The sequence below is a fragment of the Pollachius pollachius genome (genome assembly GCF_949987615.1).
Source record: "Pollachius pollachius genome assembly, chromosome: 14".
NCBI classification, from domain to species: Eukaryota; Metazoa; Chordata; class Actinopteri; order Gadiformes; family Gadidae; genus Pollachius; species Pollachius pollachius.
Window position 1 is genome coordinate 7,244,522 of NC_136947.1, and position 23,018 is coordinate 7,267,539.

At 47.1% G+C, this 23,018-nt stretch overlaps 1 protein-coding gene and 1 pseudogene across 2 annotated transcripts in view; one reads left to right on the top strand and one right to left on the bottom strand.

The window, feature by feature from the left end:
* Positions 1-386: 386 nt before the first annotated feature.
* LOC307085839 (zona pellucida sperm-binding protein 4-like) lies at positions 387-3,516 on the bottom strand (the record flags this gene model as incomplete). Its single annotated transcript, XM_079750726.1, has 8 exons — positions 387-505; positions 598-673; positions 804-951; positions 1,038-1,230; positions 1,496-1,653; positions 2,001-2,098; positions 2,473-2,660; positions 3,204-3,516. The coding sequence occupies 8 exons, from the start codon at positions 3,514-3,516 to the stop codon at positions 387-389; spliced, it is 1,293 nt and encodes a 430-aa protein (XP_079606852.1).
* Positions 3,517-4,484: 968 nt separating this feature from the next.
* Positions 4,485-23,018, top strand: part of LOC307085707 (chloride channel protein 2-like) — a 24,883-nt pseudogene continuing 6,349 nt past the window's right edge. The window contains exons 1-13 of the transcript in view: positions 4,485-4,638; positions 11,628-11,816; positions 12,594-12,722; positions 13,252-13,385; positions 13,979-14,059; positions 15,833-15,911; positions 17,953-18,078; positions 18,429-18,513; positions 19,359-19,460; positions 20,029-20,113; positions 20,665-20,820; positions 21,800-21,869; positions 21,997-22,138. The product of the transcript in view is annotated as a chloride channel protein 2-like (transcript). The remainder of the gene's footprint in view (positions 4,639-11,627; positions 11,817-12,593; positions 12,723-13,251; positions 13,386-13,978; positions 14,060-15,832; positions 15,912-17,952; positions 18,079-18,428; positions 18,514-19,358; positions 19,461-20,028; positions 20,114-20,664; positions 20,821-21,799; positions 21,870-21,996; positions 22,139-23,018) is intronic.

The following is a 23,018-nucleotide window of genomic DNA, read 5'->3' on the forward strand; positions in this document are numbered from 1 at the left end:
CATGAGCCTGTAGGAGTTCTCCTTTCTGCGCTGCCGTGGAACGCTGGTTCCTTTGAGCTTTACGGCATGTTTAGGATCCTCGTGAGGATTCATTTTGCAATGCAGTGGCCGTCAACCATAGTGTACAGAGTGAAGAAGAATCTAGACCTATAGAGTATAGGGGTTGGGTATATGTCTGTAGGATGTGCCCCCCAGAGGTACAGTGCACATTGTTCCCTCAGCTATAAATACAGGGGATTTGACGCAAAGCAGCACCTCTCCAAGGACAAAATGTATACATCCAAGTGCCAAGACGTATATAGCAAGCAATGCGAATTATGGAGCAGCAAAAGTGGATTTTTTGGACTTTATTAAAAAAGAAAGTTATGACAGCATATGAATCATGCCTATTTACTTTTGCCCATGCGTCTTGGCGAGAGTGCTTGGTCAGCAGAAAGTTTGACTTCGCGGCTAGACACCATCGCCCTCTGGTTTGGGGAAACCTTTTTGCCTGTCGTAGATCTTCCTGCAGCAGAGAAAAGAAAAAAATGGGTGAGCAATAAAAACGACCAATAAGTTACATTAGGTTCATAGATTCAGCTTAGGTGGACATCTTACTCTTCCTTCGGCATTGCTGTTGACACGAGTTGTTTGGACTGGGGTGACAGACCGCTGTGGTACAGTGGATGAAGACCTAGGAGGAAGTGGTATGAGGCCAGGTTAGTGTTAGAGTTTTAGCCCTCGAATGATTAAATCCATTTGACAAAAGTTAGCCTAGAAATGGATCGCCTTGCATAAAAGAAAGAAAATAAGCAGCGCCCTACCCTCTCTTTCCTTGGAGCGAGCGTTCCTTCTTCCACAAATGTAAACATCTTCACAATGAAACGCTTGTAGTGGGACGGGAAGGTAAGGCCGGATGAGTCAGAGACCGGGACGAGTGTGGTCAGGTAGCGGTCATCGTGATACGGACACCTAGTGAGAATCAAAGCCGTTTAGTTCACCCCAACTCAGCAGACAGTTCCTCTGAAGACCTTTAGTCAAGGACCTCGCCTGCCTACCCATCCACTAGGAGGTCCCACTGAGGGAGGCTGGTGGCACTTGGGTCGGCGGTGGCCCAGCACTTCTCCAGATTGAGGACTATATTAGGGTCGGTTCTCTCGAGGATGTGCACCTGTACATATACAGGCTGCTTGAGCACCTTGGAGATCGGGTAGTCCGCGGCCATGTAGAAGGACCTATAGGCCTCTTCCGCTGGGGAGAGAATCGACCACGGTTTGCGTGATATTATTGATCTAGTCTGAGGCTCACTCATAGACAAAAACGAAAACATAGAATTTGAATGCAACAGCATACATGCAAATTAGGTTTGTATACATTACGGTGACCTTTAACACTTAACCCCGAAAATATATACACAAATATGAATGTGTATGTGATTTCCGGGAAGCTCTAAAAAAAAAAAAAGGTTTACCAAGTCCTCAAATGATGTCAAGGGTAAAAGTGAAGTTTAGCTTACCCTCCATACATCCCTTGTGGTAACACTGGCCGCTGCCAAGGAGCAGTTCAATTCTGAGAGGCCCTAGGGCTGCCACAGGCAGCGGTGGGGGAAGAGAGTTCACATCGAAGACCAGGGCCTCCACAGATTGACCGGAGTACCTGCACTGGAACATCAGCCTGACACAACATGAACAATGCCAGACGTTAAGGGCGGCCATTTAGAGGCTTAACATTCTTTAGAAATAGCTTTCATACAAATGGATTTAAGGATGAAAAGGTTGATTAGCTTGGGTTGCAATAAAGCCAGAGGAAATCTGGGGTCAAAGCCAAATTGTGTATGTAGCAAGTTATACCCTGGAGTGAAACCCTGGCAAATTACATTACAAATTCTTTTTCACACCAAGGCTTAACAGCCGGGCCAAACAGGATTCAGACGATTGCCAATAATATTAAAACAGAGCTGGCAAACAATGTTGTGGTTCATAATAGCATTTACCACCCTTAGACACACCCTTTCAACTTACTCGAAATGGCTGTCCCGAGTGATAGAACCTCTGGGTCCGATACCAACCTCGTATGAGGAAGACATGTAGTTGTTGTACACAACGTAGCCGCCATCCTCCTGCAGAAAAAAAAAAACAGTTCAAACAAAAGGATTCCCCTCAGGCTTAAGGCGTGTCGACACTACTGTATCAAATATAGATGGATCCACATTCTCAGGGAGGTGGGGGGGCCTTGCACTGAACGGTCACCACTTCCCTGTGGAACGGGACTGGCTACAAAGTTGAAATGGTCTTCCAACTTCCCGGCCCACCGCATGACATAAAACCCCAAATCACACATTTGCCGTACACACCAAAAAGCCTGATTATTTTAAGTTGTGGCTGATTTTTCACCGGTCCATAGAAAACCCCGCCCGCTCTAGCGACCCACAAGCTGTCCCACCGCCGCTCAGGTGAAACTAGCATGTGAACCATAAGCGGTCCCGACACCTACCGTAATCGTTGTCCCACAGTCGGTGACAGGAAACTGATAGACGGCAAAGGCGGAGGTGACGCCGACCGGGCTGCAGGAGGCCTCGTTGGCCTCCAGCAGCACCACCGACTCCACGTCCAGCCGTGGCAGTGTGGCGTCCCTGGCCACCACCACCACAAACTGCCCGTCCCTGGTGCACTGCAGGGTGACTAGAAGACAAGACAACCGTCAGCACCTGCAGAGGACTCTAGGGGCAATTACTAACCAATCAGACAAGGACTGTACATTTACATTTAGCAGGTGCTTCTATCCAAAGCAACTTACAATAAGTACCCTTGTGAGAAGAAAAATAAATATATTGCTATCGGTACTGTAAGGATGTTAATAGAACAAAGTGCCAAGCACTTACAATTGTTAGGCAAGGCAACTTTATTTATATAGCACTTTTCATACATGACGCAGGCTCAAAGTGTTTCACAATGAAACAGTCATACAATAAAATGAAATAAAATAGAAGTGAAAGATAACAAGGCAAAGTAAAAAAAATAAAAAGAAGCATTATAGAAAGACAATGCGTTAGGTTAACTCATTCCCTGTATACAACATAGATAACTAGGATCTGACTCTACACAATGCAAAGTGCTTTTTTTAAGGATGTACAACATTCAAAAATGCATGCGTTAAGTGCCACATACAACATACAATAAGTACGCAAGAGGGGTGTGGGGGTGGGATAGTAGTCCTATAAGTACCGGTTTGCCCGTAGTAACACTGCTGCCCGTCAAAGCAGCAGTTGATGGCGTAGCATTGCTCGACACTGATCTCTGGCAGGCCGCACTGGATCTTCTCGCCCTCTTCCACGTGGCATATATCAGCGGGAGCTTGCTTCCCAGGCTCCTTGGCCTGCTGCCACTCAGGCAGCACATTAGCTCTCTGAGGCAGCTGGGCTGGTGGTCCAGGTGCAGTTGTTGTCGGGGCCGTCTTCTGAAACCCCATCCATGACGGCTGTGCAGCGACATCATGAGCCAGGAGGGCAACCAGCAATAAACACTTGAAAAAGCCCATTGTACATCAATGATGAGACTATAATAATGACGTCTACTCTTGAGGCAGAGCTACTACTGCAGTGGCCTGTGTCTGCAGTATGTTTTTTTTTTAAACAATGATTCATGGTGGAGTGGTCGTTAGGAGTCGACCGCTTGCCAGCCCTGCAGTTAATCAGCCAAGTCTTGACAGCGGCTGCTTATTTTGTTGTAATCTCTCTGCAGGGGAATCATTATGCCCGTTGACTTCATGACTTTGGTGGTGCTTTGGTCACATTCACAGCATATTTAAATATATTTAATATTTAGTGGTTTGTTTAGCAGTGTTGAACAGTGTGGGGAAGCTATACACAACTCTATTTAAAATCTGATCTCAGCAGATTTCTGCGTGGTTTGAAGTCCCATGCGTGCATGTTTTAAGATGCGGTTACACACGTGATCTCTGGCCTGCTCTAGCAGGCAGGATCTGTCACATATTATTAATCTCAGAGCCACCAATGAATGACAAAAAGATTGACGTGTTTCACTTCTTTGTTCCAAGGCTGTGCTCCTGTAGTGTTATGTTATGTATGCTGTTATGTATTTTATCTATTATATTGTGTTGTCGGTTTGTAATTACTGTTTGAAGCTACACACAGTCCAAGGCAACTGAAAAGTTAATTGTGACTATTTTTACCATAGGTATTGTTATTGTTACTGTGAAATAAGTTAAATATGAAACAATGTCCTATTAAGTAGTTCTCTATATCTAAACATAAACTGTGGTTTTCCAGCAGGAGTTATCTGACATTTAGAAGTTGACAAAAGCCTTTGACTGTGTAGCTTCAAGCAGAAAATACATCAAAATAAATTGGTTTCTGGTGGCTAGCCTGACAATTTGTCTCTGTGTCTGTCTCGTCCCTCTCGTCCCTCTCTCTCTCTCTCTCTCTCTCTCTCTCTCCCTCTCTCCCTCTCTCCCCCTCTCTCTCTCTCTCTCTCTCTCCATCCCAGATGTATGGGCGCTACACCCAGGAGCTGGGGGTGTATGCCAAGGAGGAGGCGGCACGGCTACGTGACGGTGGGGGTCCGCGGAGGGGCGCCAGCGTGCGCGGCCGCGCCGCACAGATCCTGGAGTACGAGAAGGACCCGTGTGCCAAGTGCCAGTGTAAGCTACGCACAACATAACACTATCCACCCGAGCCCATGAGCAACGACCCATTCTGTAGTTCAAAGACCTCCAGCCTGGCCTAAGAGGGAAGGCTAAGAGGGAAGGCTAAGAGGTAAGGCTAAGAGGTAAGGCTAAGAGGTCAGGCTAAGAGGGAAGGCTAAGAGGTCAGGCTAAGAGGTAAGGCTAAGAGGTAAGGCTAAGAGGTCAGGCTAAGAAGGAAGGCTAAGAGGGAAGGCTAAGAGGTGAGGCTAAAAGGTAAGGCTAAGAGGTCAGGCTAAGAGGTCAGGCTAAGAGGGAAGGCTAAGAGGTAAGGCTAAGAGGTCAGGCTAAGAGGGAAGGCTAAGAGGTAAGGCTAAGAGGTCAGGCTAAGAGGGAAGGCTAAGAGGTAAGGCTAAGAGGTCAGGCTAAGAGGTAAGGCTAAGAGGTCAGGCTAAGAGGGAAGGCTAAGAGGTCAGGCTAAGAGGTAAGGCTAAGAGGTCAGGCTAAGAGGTAAGGCTAAGAGGGAAGGCTAAGAGGGAAGGCTAAGAGGAGAGGCTAAGAGGTGAGGCTAAAAGGTAAGGCTAAGAGGTCAGGCTAAGAGGTAAGGCTAAGAGGTAAGGCTAAGAGGGAAGGCTAAGAGGGAAGGCTAAGAGGTGAGGCTAAAAGGTAAGGCTAAGAGGTCAGGCTAAGAGGGAAGGCTAAGAGGTGAGGCTAAGAGGTGAGGCTAAAAGGTAAGGCTAAGAGGTCAGGCTAAGAGGTAAGGCTAAGAGGGAAGGCTAAGAGGTGAGGCTAAGAGGTGAGGCTAAAAGGTGAGGCTAAGAGGTGAGGCAGAGGTGAGGCTAAGAGGTCAGGCTAAGAGGTAAGGCTAAGAGGTCAAGCTAAAAGGTCAGGCTAAGAGGTCAGGCTAAGAGGTGAGGCAGAGGTTAGGCTAAGAGGTGAGGCTAAGAGGTCAGGCTATCCTATGACCTCCATAGGTCAACGTATATGTGTTCATGCAGTCATTCTCAAGAAGAGGCTGGAAATGAACACATGATGTGTGAGAAACAGAGAGGACCTTTGTTAGTGTGTGTGTGTGTGTGTGTGTGTGCGCGTGCGTGCGTGCGTGCGTGCGTGTACAAAGATTGATTTGTAAACTAACTGAGTGAAACCGTCTCAGAGGAGCAGAGCAGGATTAATGATGTCTGATCTTTGCAACAACCTCTTGCTCACAAAGGGAAGTGTCAGTGACAGGACAGCCCGCTGTGTGTGTGTGTGTGTGTGTTTGTGTGCATGTGCGTGCCTGTGCTCGTGCGTGTGAGTGTGTGTGATCAACAGAGTGCCCTCCACAGATTCCTTGAGCAAGAGGGAAAGGTAAATGTATGAGTTTGTCTGCGTTTTATGAACCTGTGCGACCCGTTCGACCATCAAAAGCTTTCTCGAGCCAGGCATAAGCAGCCTGCTTCTTCCGAGTCAATCAGACTAAAATGTTTCAGACTTAAGGTCACCCATCGCATTGCTCATAATGAAGGGAAGGACAGATGGAGACTGTGAGATCAGAGCGCCAGTGTCCATGTGGATGTTTGTTTCCGAGAGCTCTCTGTCTGCGTCTCCTTGCCCTTGTGATTGGTGATGTGATTAAAGCATTATAGATCGCACCATAGGCGATAGCAGCACTAAATCCGCCTGGTCTGGCTAGCACACTGATGGGTCGTTCGGAGCAGTCGCTTAAAGATTAGCACGCAAGTGTGCAAGTGTGTAGACACACATAATTGTCTACGTGCTTGGCTTGGCTTGTAAAACTAAAATATTTTGATATCCGCAACTCATTTATTGTCACATATGGCGTCTTGCGGTAGCGTATAAATAGCCCTGAGAGTCAAAACTCCCACCTGCAGCAGAATCACATTGGCAGATGTAAGAGTATTTTAGAGAGGGAGAGAGAGGGAGGTAGAGAGAGACAGGGTGAGTGTTTATCTCTGTTTAATCTTTTTTCCTGCAGTACAGTTTGTGGGTGTAGAGCTGTGCTCTGTATCTACGGCCAAAGCTGTTGAAGACTGCAGCCAACCCACGCATACACACACACAAAGACACACACACACGTACATACACTCACACACACACACAAACGCATATGAACGCGTACACATACGCACAGCTTTACATCCAGGCAAACTCTTATACAGTGGCACAGCCCTTCATTGTGTGTGTGTGTGTGTGTGTGTGAAACCTTCAAGTTTCCCAGGGAATGGAAAGTCCTCGAGTAGTCGTGACTCTGTGTGATGCTGCCTGCGGATGTAAGAGACTTCGAAAGGGAATTCTATCAAAGAAAGCTCATAATACATTACAGGTGTGATGAGGTCTGTGAACAAGGCTCATAGACGAAATTGGAATAGGGAGCAGCAAGCAGGGAATGTGTCGATCGCTCAGTCCTCCTGCCAGGCGACTGATCACCGAAGCCTGACTTCGACGCCGTCGCGTGCGAGACGCCGCGGCCTCCCTGCCGCCGTGGAAACCGGCAGCGCCCCGGCAGCCAATCAGCAGAATGTGTCATCACAGCTTGTGTACGTCCTCACATCTGCTTGATCTTGGGATTTCAATCTCGTCCGACTGCGTAGCCTGTCACATGATGAACACAAATGTCTGAATTTGTCACAGGCGCGCGGCAGAGGTTGATTGAGTGAGTGAGTTGGACAAGGAGGGAGAGAGTGTGAGAGATTGAGAGTGAAACCGACTGCATTGTTGTTAATATGTCCCATGATGGTTCACGCGTCGCTTCTCATCATGTACAGAAGCCAATCCTGAAGCCAACATGTTATTATAACGGGTATCCTTGTCATAATCGTTTTTGTGAAGTGTGTTGTCTTATAGGCTATGAGTCGGTTTAACAATCGTTACGCACGCTAAGAAAGTGATCCACAAACGTATCGCACACACAAGCGTTTAGATGCAGGACGGGCGGGACTCTGCATAGTATTGGCCCGGGGTCGGTGGCTCCCTCTAAGCAGGTGTTGCAATGCAGTGGGCTGGTTTGATCTCATTAGGGGTCTGTCCCCTGCCACCGGGCCCTGCAGATGTGAGCGCTAACCAAGGTGAAACAGCAAGCGCCAGGAATAGGAGATGTGCTTTCAGGGTGCGACGAGCTGTTTGTGTGTGTGTGTGTGTGTGTGTGTGTGTGTGTGTGTGTGTGTGTGTGTGTGTGTGTGTGTGTGTGTGTGTGTGTGTGTGTGTGTGTGTCTGTCAGTTTCTGTGTTTGTGTGTGTGTTTGCATGCACGTGTGTGTGTGGGTCTGTGTGTTTGTGCATGTGACAGTTTACGTGTGTGTTTGTGCATGTGAGAGAGAGAGAGAGAGAGAGAGAGAGAGAGAGAGAGAGAGAGAGAGAGAGAGAGAGAGAGAGAGAGAGAGAGAGAGAGAGAGAGAGAGAGAGAGAGAGAGAGAGAGAGAGAGATGCTCCACTGGGGAAATGGAACATGAAGTGAGAGATTATGAAGACGCGTGTGCGGTTGTTGTCCATGTTTGTTTATGAGTGCGTGTTGTTTGTCCCACATAGCCCATCTGTACGTTACACCATGCACTAGGGTGGGCCTCCTGCCATTCAGCAGGTGGTCTCTTAGCGCTGCTCCAAGCCCCCCAGGAGAGCTCCTAGCCCTCTTTGACACCTATTAGCACCCGCTGTAATGTGTCTGTCTGATCTATCTGTCTGTCAGTCAGTCTGTGTGTCTGTCTGTCGGTAGTGCTGTCTGTGTGTCTGTGTGTCTGTTGGTCGTGCTGTCGGTTTGTCTGTCTGTCTGTTGGTAGTGTTGTCTGTGTGTCTGTGTGTCTGTTGGTCGTGCTGTCTGTTTGTCTGTCTGTCTGTTGGTAGTGCTGTCTGTGTGTCTGTTGGTCGTGCTGTCTGTTTGTCTGTCTGTCTGTTGGTAGTGCTGTCTGTGTGTCTGTGTGTCTGTTGGTTGTGCTGTCTGTTTGTCTGTCTGTCTGTTGGTAGTGCTGTCTGTGTGTCTGTGTGTCTGTTGGTCGTGCTGTCGGTTTGTCTGTCTGTCTGTTGGTAGATCTGTCTGTGTGTCTGTTGGTCGTGCTGTCTGTTTGTCTGTCTGTTGGTAGTGCTGTCTGTGTGTCATCTTGCCTTTCTTCACGCCTTCATTTTATTCCGTTTATCCGGTCGTGCTATCTGTCAATCTGTCTGTTTGAATGTTCTTTGGTCTGTCTGTCTGTCTGTCTGTCTGTCTTGTGTGTCGCCTGTCTGGCTGAATTGTATTCTGAGGTCTGTCTATCCAGTCTGGTCTTGCTTTCTGTTAGTCTGTCTGTTTTGCTGTTGCTATGTCTGTCTGTCTAGCTGGATATTCATCCTGTCTGTCTGTTGCTCTATATCCCTGTCTCTCTGCCTCTACCAACATGTTCACATCATGTCTTTCTTTCTCTACACACACAGACACACTCCTTTTTATACACTCCAGCTGTCTGGTCTCAAATAATCTGATACAACTTTCACAATAAAGTTTAACGTTATCAAAGTAAAATGTGTCAGTAGCACATTTTGATCCCCTGGCGTGACAGAGACATCCACTCAGAACGCTCTCGATATTGGAGTGAGAAGCAGACATGGGCTGCTGTCCACAGACTACTGAGGAGAAATGAGACCATTTGATTCTTCTTTTAGCTGACCCAGCTCACTTAGAGATTACAATGCTAATGGTCTCAATTCATAACCCTGGCCTGGCTTTGTTTTGCCAGTTCCATAAACTGGAAATATATGTAGATACAATTGTGTGTCTGTCTGTGTTCATGTGTGTTTGTGTTTTTGTGTGTGTGTATGTGTGTGTGTGTGTGTGTGTGTGTGTGTGTGTGTCTCTCTCTCTCTCTCTCTCTCTGTCTTTTTCCCTCTGTCTCTCTCTCTCAATCTCTATCTCTCTCTTTCTCTGTCACTCTCTCTCTGTGTCTGTCTCCCTCTCTCTCTGTGTGTGTGTCTCTCTCTCTCTGTCTCCCTCTCTGTGTGTGTGTCTCTATCTCTCTCCTCTCTCTCTCTGTCTCCCTCTCTCTGTATCTGTGTCTCTCTCTCTCTGTCTCCCTCTGTGTGTGTGTGTGTGTGTGTCTCTCTCTCTCTCTCTCTCTCTCTCTTTCTCTCTCTCTCTCTTCTCTCTCTCTCTTTCCTCTCTCTCTCGCTCTCTCTGTCTCTCTCTCTCCCCTCTCTCTCTGTCTGTTTCCTCTCTCTGTCTCTCTCTCTCTGTCTCTCTCTCTCCCCTCTCTCTCTGTCTGTCTCTCTCTCTCCCCTCTCTCTCTCTCTCTCTCTGTCTCTCTCTCCCTCTCTCTCTCTCCTCTCTCTCTCTGTCTCTCAGTCTCTCTGTCTCTCTGCCACCCTCAGCCCGTCTCTCTCAGTAGTAGTTAACAGGGCTATAATGAGCGTGTCTAGACCTGGTAGATTGTGTCCGGGTCTCTCCGCGTCGGGGCCGTAGATGAATTGCCGTCACGCCCTCCATTACGAGGCGTGCGCTCCTGGGACCACTCCTGATCTGCCTGGGCTCCTCCACTCTACAGGCAGATAGCCACGACCAACACTTGTGCACTGTTGCCACGGTGCCCGCCGTCCATCCCTTTAAGGTTAATGCGGTGCAAGGTGGCGAGTGGCTGCCTCCAGGTGTTTGTGTGTTACCGGCGGGAGCCTGATGTGATGTGCGAACATGCATGTCCAATCACACATACACACACTCTGGTGGCAGTGTGGTTGGTGCACATGTGATTAGGTCATTCATGGATTAGCTGATGCACAGAATTGATTCTGTCCGTCTTGAAATTAAAGTCAATTCAATTAATTGACCATTGATCCATGTTTTTGTAGTTGGATTGTAATCCATTTTTGATCCATGACTCAAATGAATGGTAATGCCAATCTTGACGATGGGGAACAACCATATTTTGCAAATTATTTCTTCACCTTTGCATGACATCGCAGGACCAATTTGCGAATGCATGTTAATGTGGAACCTCTCTGTCCCTGTTTTGATATCCAATGGAATTCATCAACGGGCACAGATCAAAATGCCTGTCAGAAGTACGGCAAGCACATCTTTCTTAACAACACTTTAATTGGCGTATCGTTTGTCCTACTTTTAGAGAAAACATGCCATTCTGTTCGTTTAATCCTGTCACAATAGCGGATTCATCTGATCAGCGGCAGCCATGTTGGTTGCTTAGGAAATGCCTCAACGGTGCTCCTCTGTACCTGTACGGTCATCGTATAAAACCAACCGACCAACATTAGATTGTGTTAGGGGCACGTCCCGGGCCAGGTCAGCCGGGTACCTGTCTGAACGGAAGGGGACCAGACCAATTACCAGAGCTGATATATCATGAGCCCACAGATCTGTCAGGATCCAGACTAACCTCACTGCATACACCCACTATAGTCCCATCTATCAATGGATGGAACAATTCTGAATCCCTAGACCTTTAGCATCACTAGATCTTTTTCGGAACGCGTATTTATTTTAGAATTTGTGCACAAGTTTCTGTTGTGTACTGTGAGATTGTTTATTGTTTTGTCGTGTCTTGTTGTGCTGCAACAAAGTCATTTACAAACAGGGATAATACATTTTCGTATCCCTCTATCCTTTATAGGTGAAATTAAACCTTCACCTACTCCCCCCATTTTGTACAGTTTACTGTGTGTTTACTAATGGAGCCATTAGACATCCCTGTATTAACACTAAATACCCCTCCCACTCTTTGAATTTGACTCCAAATATGTCCTTACACTGAACCTGCACTATGTGCGTTCTCTCATTAGCAACCTGTGGCTTGAATTCTAGCTACCGTTCTAGCTCTATCATTTACCGGTCTTCTCTCCCACGGATGTGATGAACGAGGAGAGGTAAAAGTTTGACCGGAATAAACAATGTACCGAGAAATATTCCCTGGACTGATTCTTGAGAAAGGTTTTATTTTCATCGCATAAATAGCTACAGTAAAAAGTAGTGCAAATTAAATGCAAATTAGCACATGTATAATTCTGTCTCACTCCCTCTCTCTCTCTCTTAACCCCCCCCCCCCCCCCCCCACCCCCCCCCCACCCCCACCCCCACCCCCCCCTCTTCAGTGTGCGCGTCCCGCTGCCAGAAGTTCCTAATCTCACGGGTGGGCGAGGACTGGATCTTCCTGATCCTGCTGGGGCTCCTGATGGCACTGGTCAGCTGGGTCATGGACTACGCCATCGCCTTCTGCCAGGAAGGTAGGACCGAGTCACATGGGTCCGGGAGGGCTAAAGGTCAGGGGGGGGGGGGGCGGGGGGGAGTGACACGCAGAGGGTGAGGGGTGGAGCTGTACTCATCATCGCTCCTTCCTTTACATTAAGGGCATTTAGCAGATGCTTTTATCCAAAGCGACTTACAATAAGTTCATTTGTCAGGAGAAGGAGAAACAACAATATATCGCTAATGGTACTGTAAGGATGTTCATAGAACCAAGGGCCAAGCACTTACAGTCGTTACGCTAACCCTTTCCCTGTATACAACAAAGATAGCTAGGATAAAAGGCTACACAATGCTTTAAACTAACATTTCATAACGCTCATCAGTATTTGAATGGTGTTTGAGTAACTGTGGGTGGGTGTGAGTGGTGCACATGTTATTCGTTTGAACTGTTAAGCGGTGGTGGTAGAGATGGAAATGAATGCTCCGCACGACTGAACGCTAAACATTCATATCAAACCTCAACGGACAGCTTGGTCACTGCTGAAGCAGGGTTTTATTGAAACGTGCACTTCCTGAAGATTATGAGGGTTTTGCCATGACAAGAGAGGCCGGTTGAAAGGGAGAAGATGATAACTAAGATAACCTAGGATGTGTGTATTTTATAATTCTCAAACCAATTCATAAGCTTAAGTCAAAGAATTGTTGCAATAATAATAATATATATATATTTATAATGGTATAGTTAATTATACTCATATCGTGTGTGTGTGTGTGTGTGTGTGTGTGTGTATGTGTGTGCGCGTGTGTATGTGTAGCACAGAAGTGGATGTACAGCGGTCTGGACAGCAACATGCTCCTCCAGTACATAGCCTGGGTCACCTACCCTGTAGTGCTCATCACATTCTCAGCAGGATTCACACAGATACTGTCTCCACAGGCTGTGGGTAAGACACACACGCACGCACGCATGCACGTACACACACACACACACACACACTAACACACACACACACACACACACACACACACACACACACACACACACACACACACACATTCGCGCACACACACAGATTACGTTGACGTTTCATGCATATTTATGTGCAGGCTTAATTGGTAACGCATGCATACATGGGGATGCTTGGATAATGTAAATCACTCTATAATGAACTGTAAAGCCTTCACAGACAGGGGCGTCTCCGCAGAGGTCACTTATGGATCGGAGCGTGCATGAGATCGATGACCTTGGGGGAAACAAAGAGTACTAAATCAAGATGCCACATGGCGCGCAGAGGGCTTAACGAATATTCATTCCTCGCCCCAGCGCCTTCTTGTCCCCTCTCTCCTTTCCATCCTTTCATCCCTTTCTTATTTTATTGACCGCTGCCCAACCGCCCCGTCTCACGGCTCCTGTATGTGCTCTTTGTTCTCTTGGCTCCTCCCCTTCCTCCCTCCCTCCCTTTCTCTCTCTAGGTTCAGGCATCCCTGAAATGAAGACCATCCTAAGAGGCGTGGTGCTGAAGGAGTACCTCACCTTCAAGACGTTTGTGGCCAAGGTCATCGGTCTGACGTGCGCTCTGGGCAGCGGCATGCCCCTGGGCAAGGAGGTGGGAAACCCCTCGTTCTTCAGGCTTAGTTATGGTTCAACGTCGACGCAACGCAAGGGGATTTACGGACCCATTACGTCCTCGCGGACCCTCCTTGTGTCCACCGCGAGGGCCAAAAATTGTAACCTTGTAACCTGTAAGCAGCAAGGGCTGTGATTGGGCCGCTCACTAAAACCCGATGCAGAACCAAAACAGGTTCACGACTGCGTCGAAACGTCTGTGTGGTCATTGCGTTGAGTCGACATGGAAGCCTAATTGAGCCTTCACTCTTTAAGGGGGTGCTAGAGGATTAAAGTGATACCTGACAAGTTTCCCCATTTTATTTTATTAGCTCTGCCAGTGTTCTGGCTGTTAGAGTGAAGCGAGGTGTGTCCGTTTAAATGTGGAGTTTAAACGGGTAACACATATTCCCAGCATGTCAGTGCCAGTTTGTTACGTCAAACCCGTTGTCAAGGTTTCCATTAAAAACCCTGGGATGGCTGCAAATGCCAAACGCCGTCCCTTCTGTTCACATTCATATCTTTTCCCGAGGACTCTGTTCAGACCTTCTGCCACGTCTTACTCTCATGTTCTTCCCCCGCTCTCTCTCTCAGGGCCCGTTCGTTCACGTCGCCAGCCTATGTGCTGCGCTTCTGAGCAAATTCATGGTGGCTCTGTTTGGAGGGACCTACATGGTGAGCGAGCTGCCGAGACACACGGACGCGTGCGCTACACACACTGCTGCATGTACACACACACTGCTGCATGAAACACACAGTCAGACACACACGCACACTGCTGCATAAACACACGGTCAGACGCACACTCACAGTGATGCATCGACACACAGTCCTGAACACACAGTCACCATAAAAAACACCAGTCACACACACACTGCTGCAGGTACAAACACACTTCGATTCACACAAACACACACACACACACATACTTAGATGCATGCACACACACACACACACACACACACGTGTATGTACGCGCCCACTCTGATGCATGCACACACCAACTGACACACACACGAAACCATACAAACACAACCTCCCTCGAAGACAGATGCACCTGCGCGCACACACACACACACACACACACACACACACAGCTGTAGAGGTACACACAGGAAAGGTCAGGATGAAAAACATGCAGCACAGTGTACACACATCAATCTATCTCTGCCACCGTGGAACCGGTACCTGTTTATTTGACGTTCTGCTGTTCTTTAGGAGGCACTCGCCCCTCTCCGCTCCCACCCACCCACCCACGTCATATAACGGGCTGAATGAATCTTAGTTGCCCTTTCACCAGAAGAGCCCTTCCTCCACGCACCAAGACCGACAGCAAAGGCCCATTATGGACGAAGAATGAGGAGGAGGAGGAGGAGGAGGAGGAGGAATAGAGGAAGAAGGGATTGAGAAATCTCAGATACTGTAAATCACAAGAGATTCAATTATTTACAGAGAATGGGTTCCGTGTGGACATTCAACAAAAACACTCAACACATGCTAATTCAGTACATCGTCAAATCCTGAATTCATCTTTATTGCGTCTTTCATCTTTATTGCATGTCCATAAAATGTGTGCGAATTGAAAAATAAATTGGATCTCTTCACACCAACAGATGTGTGCGTGTGTGTGGTTTGTGTGTGTCCGTGCGTGCGCAGTGCACTTACGCCCCACCTCTGTGTTTTTCCGCTCCACTGCTCAAGGAAGAGCCCTTTGAGGGAAACAAGGTACGATCACATGACACACACGGGGGCTTTCTTAACCAATCCCATCTCCTTGAATAATCCATGCCGGCCATCATCGCCGCGGTGACGGACGGAGGGACGCCGTCCAATCTGTCTGTGTTACCTCCGGGCTGTGTCTCCCGCGGTCACCCCTTAAGTCAAGTCAAAGTCATCCGTGTTGCCTTTCATCACAATTAGCTCCCCGCTGCCCCCCCCGCCCACATCGATCAGCATCGCTCTTTTGTTTAAGGCTCTCCAACCGGACGCGGCCACTCGTCATCCAAGCATTGTGCTCCTTGTCACCCTGTCCCATGTTATTGTTGTTGTTGTTGATGTTGTTGTGGATTTTTAATCTTTTGATTTTCATTTGGAATGTCACCTCACGCCAGAAGCAACAAGTACATCCTTTCTTTTGCAAATTCCCGGCAATTGGCTTATTTTGGAACGTATACGTATGTGTCTGTAAGTGTTGTGTATTTGCACATTGCTGTGTGTGTGTGTGTGTGTGTGTTAATGTGTGTGTGTTTATGTGTGATATTGCATTTATGTGTGTTATCTTTGTTTGCATCCCGCCTGTGTATTCACGTGTGATATTCGATTTGTGTTTGCCTTCCCGCCGCTCTGTCTGTTTGCGAGTGCGTGCGTGTGTGTGTGTGACTGCACGAGTGTGCGCGTGTTCATGTGTGCGTGTCTCGACCTGTGAGGGCCTCTTGTGTTTGCCCGCAGAACGAGATGCGCAACACGGAGATGCTGTCGGCGGCGTGCGCGGTGGGCGTGGGCTGCTGCTTCGCGGCTCCCATCGGAGGTAAGGCCGCTATAGGAGTACTATCACGCTACAGTAAACAGACCGGTAAAGGAATAGTATCAAGCTACAGTATACAGACCGCTAGAGGAGTACTATCACGCTACAGTAAACAGACCGGTAAAGGAATAGTATCAAGCTACAGTATACAGACCGCTAGAGGAGTACTATCACGCTACAGTAAACAGACCGGTAAAGGAATAGTATCAAGCTACAGTATACAGACCGCTAGAGGAGTACTTTCACGCTACAGTAAACAGACCGGTAAAGGAATAGTATCAAGCTACAACAGGGGTCAGCAACCCTAGGCACGCGTGCCGCCACTGGCACGGGGAAGCATAATCATTGGCACACTTAGAAATTATTTTTTTTAAATTTCTTTCATTATTATTATTATTATTATGAAAAAAATTCACAGCACAATGCGGCAGCATAATCATTGCTACCATTTTTTTTTTGCACTTTATTCTGTTTTGGGCATTTCCTCCCAGTGCAAATATGTTTAAATCAGTTACAGAAAGCAGTGTTCTGAAATGGGATCAATTAATAGTTTTTAAACCTATGTTGTGAGTAATAGAGAAGAAAATATTTAAAATATTGTTGCAAGTGGCCTGTATGCATTGCCTTCACATGGTTTTGCAAAGCTGTACATGTCTTAAAGATATTGATGTGGATGGTTCCAACATTCTCATGTATTCTCATTTTTTACATTTCTCACAGTGCAAATATGTTTTTTTAATGAGTTTCTGAATGTTTCTGACATGTAGTTATAATTTGTAAGCCCATGTTGCAAATATAACAACCCAAAAAACATTTAAAATACTGATGCATGATTGTGGACTATATGGAAACAGTACAATTCCAGGTCTTCTGGAAATGTTTTTGGTCGGTGTGTCATAATTCAGCTTAATTTTTAATATATTGTTGCTTAAGGCACACTCATTAACGAGGCAATGTCAATGCAGTAAACAGACCGGTAAAGGAATAGTATCAAGCTACAGTATACAGACCGCTAGAGGAGTACTATCACGCTACAGTAAACAGACCGGTAAAGGAATAGTATCAAGCTACAGTATACAGACCGCTAGAGGAGAACTATCACGCTGCATTATACAGGGCTAAGTTAGAACAGTCTCACTTGTTCCCTCATCCCCTAATTCCCCTATAGCGGCGGCATGTGGCTCAGGAGGTAGAGTGGGTTGGCTGGTAACCATAAGGTTGCTAGTTTGATCCCCTGCTCCCGACGAGCTGGCTGTCGCCCTGCGTGGTTGACGGTGTGTGAATGTGGCCATGAATGGGTGAATGTTAAGATATATTGTAAATAGTTTGTGTGGCCGCTGGTCAGAAAAGCACTATATAAATGCAGTCCATTTACCATTGATTCCCTTTATACTGAACACTACATAGTACACTATTTAGGGAATAAGTGTATTGGAAACTCGAACACTAATTACACGGTGGAAATTTATCGACGTGATGTGTATCGGTCGCGTAAACAAGCCGACAAGTGTGAGACGTCACCCCTTGATACCTCGTTTGAATAAAGACCCCTTGGACAAATGTCTCTATTGGCTGTATCTGAAGACAGTGTAAACTGTTTTGCATTGTGGGATTTAGTGCGGCAATAGGTGGGCATCACTTACACTCGGTTTACCCTCGGTTATTGGTATTAGCAAGTGCGCTGTTTGGGGTTTAACCAGATTTGTGCGTTCACGTTTCGGTCAACAGTGCCTAAGTAGTGCACTTAAGTAGTGCACACTATAGGGGGTAATTGTGTCTTGGCCTTGATTAGATGGAAAGGTGAATTGGTGGCAGCAGGTGCTGGCAACATACTAATCACCTAATCAGATCCCCAAAGCCATGCCCCCCCCCCCCCCATGCCCCTGATCAACCACCAACCCCTCCGTGTGTGCTTGTGCGTGCGTGTGTGCGTGTGTGTGTGTGTGTGTGTGTGCATGAGTGTGTGTGTCTGTTTGTGTGTGGGTATATGCCTGTGTGTGTGTGCGTGTGTGTGTGTATATGCGTGTGTGTGTGTGCGCTGCAGGGGTCCTGTTCAGCATCGAGGTCACCTCCACCTTCTTTGCGGTGAGGAACTACTGGAGGGGCTTCTTCGCAGCGACCTTCAGCGCCTTCATCTTCAGAGTGCTGGCCGTCCTAAACCAGGAAGAAGGTATGCGCCACTTCCGCTTTGGTCATTTGTCCATGAGTTCATGAGTTCATTCGTTTTTTTGGGTTATGTCGCCACACACTTTTTTTCTGCCATTGCCAATAACTTTCTGCAGTGACGCTCTGTTATTTTGTCTGGATATCTTCCAGGATCTATGCTGTGTTGCATTGTTTTTTTGCGTAGTTATATGATATACATTCTTTAAGTAAAACATTTTGTTGCACAATTTGAGTCTTTTTTACTTTCTGTGTCATACTTCACTTGTCCTTCATAATGTAATGCTGTTCAAAGTGCGATCAGAGGTCAGTTTGTAGTTAGTTATGGAGCCACTCCGTGGGCTTCTCTCCCCTTAGAGACCATCACCGCCCTCTTCAAGACACGCTTCCGCCTCGACTTCCCTTTTGACCTCCAGGAGCTGCCAGCCTTCGCCGTCCTCGGGTGAGTATGACCCCTCTCTCTGCCTGCACATGATGCATACTGTGAGCACTCAGGAGGCTCATGAGGCACAGCGGATTGACTAGGAACCAGTGGGTTGCTGGTTCGATCCCCGGCTCCTCCTCCGAGTGTCGAGGTGTCCCTGGGCAAGGCACCTAGCCTTAACTGCTCCCGTCGAGCTGTGTTGCCATGTGTGGTTGACATCGCCGTCAGTGTGAATGTGTGTATGAATGGTTGTCGCTTTGGATAAATGCGTCGGCTAAATGACCTATATGAATATATAATATAAACACAGACACACAAACACATGCACACACACACAAACACACTATACGTCATCCGACTGGGGTTTCTATTCACGTGAACAAATGAGAGGTTTCCGCTAGATTAACTGGAGGTAAACGTTTGCATTCATAAATCATGAGAAACAAGGGGTAGGCTAATGCAATCTTAATGCGCCCACGCTCTTGTAGGCAGACATGAATTTACAGCACATTGGTTATCTGCCAGCAACTAAAGCTGCCAGAGAGTTACTACTATCACTGACCATCCAAATCCAAATCCCATCATCGCTTTGGTTCAGTCCGCTAAAGCTTTATTTCAGCCATTTCTTGGCCAGCAATCAAACACAGTCCTTCAGTTGGTGATCACATTGTTGTTCAATCATTGGGCCATTTTCAAAAGCTGTTACAGTTAAAGGTGTTTGTGTGTGTGTGTGTGTGTGTGTGTGTGTGTGTGTGTGTCCGTGTGTGTGTGTGTGCATGTGTGCTCATGCGTGTGTGTGTGTGTCCGTGTGTGTGTGTGTGTGTCCGTGTGTGTGCTTGTGTGTGTGCTGCTCTCGTTGGTAGGATTGCCTGTGGTTTTGGCGGAGCTCTGTTCGTCTACCTGAACCGACTCATTGTGGAATGCATGAGGAAGCAGAAGACCATCAACAAGTTCCTGCTGAGAAAGTAAGTGTCTATGACACTCTCTATAACAGTCCCAATAACACTCTATACAGCACTCCAAATAACACTATCTGTAACACTCTCCATAACAGTCTCAATAACACTCTATACAACACTCCAAATAACACTATCTGTAACACTCTCTATAACAGTCCCAATAACACTATATACAACACTCAAAATAACACTATCTGTAACACTCTCTATAACAGTCGCTATAAACGCTAGAAACACTAAATTGCAGTCTCTATAACACTCTGTAAAACACTCTTTATAACACTCTATAACCCTCTGTATTCCAGTCTCTATAACAATCTATACCTCACACTTTATAGCATTCCATATAACTATCTATATAACACACTTTATAAAACTCTTTATAAAACATGACACATGGCACATTTCTCAATCAAACTATTGAAACCAAAAATTGTGTTCTTGTTCACGCAAAAATACATCTACTGAAATATTGACACACAAGAGCAGACCTATACTGGACACATATCTCTATACATATACATGGTGATCAACTGACCCATTAATGACCCTACAGCCCCTCTCTCCCCGTCAGGAGGCTGGTGTACCCAGCGATGGTCACCCTGCTGATCTCCACCCTCACCTTTCCCCCGGGGTTCGGACAGTTCATGGCCGGACAGGTCAGACGACTACCTCTTACTCTCAGCCACCGCTGAGACACTGTGGGACGGACAGCCGGGCGACTGAATGCATGCATGCAGTGTCGATGGCTGTCTCTTATTTTATGTTAGTCTCATTTTGTGAAACGTGCCTGCAAAAGTATTTGATGAATGACCTCTCTCTGACGCATGTGTGACAATACGATTCCCCTCTTAACTCTGATTGGATGTGAAAGGTGCACAGGCGGAGTGACGTCCTATCACAACAAAGCATTCTTTGTCATTAATATTTGGCCTGCTAACCCCTCTGAGACTGTACCTGTGATTTAGGGCTATACTAATATAATATATTTGAATTGAAACTTTTTGAATTTAAATTGAAATTTAATCAAATTAAGCCGATCAAATTAACTTTTGTACGTAAATGGTGGACATGACACTATTGACCTCTGTTCAACCAATGTGACGAATGTGGTGAATGCAGCTCTAAACCGTTGCGGTATTTCCCTGAACAGCAGCTCTAAATGTGTGTGCCCCCCCCCCCCCCCCCCCACCCCCCCCCCACCCTGTAGCTGACACAGCACGAGTCTCTGGTGGCGCTGTTCGACAACCGCACCTGGTGCCGGCACGGCGTGGCCGAGGAGTTTGAGTACATCGGCCACTCCCACGGCTGGAAGCACCCCCACGTCAATGTCTTCATCACGCTTATCCTCTTCATCATCATGAAGGTATGGCTGAACAGGAATCCCAGAACGTACCGGGAGTAGACGAGTCGACATACTTAAGTTGGTTTCTCCCTCCGAGATGTCCTAAAAACAGCTTTACATTTTTCTTACTTTTATCTTTACTTTCTGTGTCTATGCGTTCAGGAAGTGCAGTTTTCAGCTGCCTCCTTTTAATTACTGTAAGATTTCCCTCCATATATGGTACCTTCATCGCTAACTGGGGGCCATTGCCTAAGGTCGTCGATATCAGACAAACCCAACTACCCATGCTGCGGTCACTGTCAGCCGCAGAGCCTCAATCACTATAAGTCTCCACCACAGTAATGACTGTGGCTCCAAGATGGCGGAACACAAAAAGAGGTCGCCGGATCTCTGTAGACTGTAGGCTAGAGTCATGAATTGTGTTTAAACGCATCTTCCGTTCCCTTAAGCTTCCTAAGTACTGTGTACGCCAGTTCACAGTCCCCAGAGTGAGATTATTAAGAACATGACAAGGAAAAGCACAGCGAGGGAGAGATTGTCACAATAAAGATATAAATAATATTAAAACGCAATGAATTTGACAAAGCAATAGCTGAATGATGTAGACAGATTTCCCTCTATTGGAAGACCTTCCCTCTTTCCCACCTCTCGCTGCTAAAACCATGAAACTAAAATGGATATTGCTCACTTCGAAGCATGTGCTGGTGTCGCATCCCCCCTCTCTCGCCAAGAAGGCCCATTGGGAGCCCTGTGTTTGAGGTGTTAGGTGTTAGAGGTGTTAGAGGTGTTTGAGGTGTAAACGTCTGGGGCAGGGTTAGGTAAACTGTACGTTTACACTGTGGGTTTACTCAGCATGGGACAACATGAAAGAACCATTACAAATCTCACATGATGTCGGCTGATATGTCCACTGTAACCAACATCTCTCTCTCTCTCTCTCTCTCTCTCTCTCTCTTTCCCTCTCTCTCTCCCTCACCTTCTCTTCAATCACCGATTGAAGTTCTGGATGTCGGCGGTAGCCACCACTATGCCCGTTCCCTGCGGGGCCTTCATGCCCGTGTTCCTAATCGGTAAATAACAGAAATACAGTTCCACTGTGGCTTGGGAATGTATCGTCCGGTTATGTTGGGTTTTTGTCATTTTATGATGAATGAAAAACATCGAAAGTCCCCCCATCTATGACCGTTTTTTTGGCAGGCGCGGCTTTCGGGAGACTGGTGGGGGAGGTCATGGCAACCATGTTTCCCGACGGTATCCACGCCGACGGCCGGGTGTACCCCATCGTGCCAGGGGGCTACGCCGTAGTGGGTGAGCAGCACGCCGTACCATCACACGACTCGTACAGTCACCCGCCTACCCCGATCTGAGTGGTTCTTCTTCACGCACGTTTGTTTATTTTCGGTCATTCAGGATTTCCTACGACCCGATTTTGGTCTGTTTTGGAGGATTAGAATTGAGCAATTTTCCACTTCTCCACGGCTGGCGGAGCGACAGTGAGGGAGCCGGTGTCATTTCATGCCAGATAATGGGGGGTGACGGGTGTAAATGGATTCCACTTAATGCCAACATTCCATTTTGGGGCTGAAGTGAAATCTAAAAACCCTCAGTCGGCGACCCGTCGGTGAGCAGAACACGATGTCAGGGACTGCTAACGTTGAAAGACATCCTGTTAGGGTATGAAGGGGGATGTTTGGGCTGCAGAGTGTATGCTGAATGCCGCCTTTCAGTTATTGACACGTTTAGTCTCTTGACACGTTTAGACACACACACGGCCAGGGTGACTGTAGTGGCTGCTAGTGCGCGTGGAAGCCAGGGGGATACACAAAGAGAAATCCAGAAACAGGTGGAGACTGAGAAACAAAAATGAACAATGGGACAAAAAACGAGACAGGAAAATGACAGATAAAAGCAACACAGTAATCATGATGATATTCTCTCGTGGACAGGTATAAACGACTCAGTGATAATACATGGTTATGTCTCCCGGTTTGCAGATATAGACACCAGAGTGATCATACATGGTGACATGTCCTGGTCTACAGGTATAATGGACTAATGGACTGCAGTAATACAGCGCTTCTCTAACCAGTCACCACTCAAAGCACTTTACATTACCTCACCTCACCCATTCATGGATGCATTCACAGACTGAAAGCGGTGTCAGCCATGCATGTTGACAGCCAGCTCGTCTGGAGCAGTTTGAGTTTAGACGTGTTGCT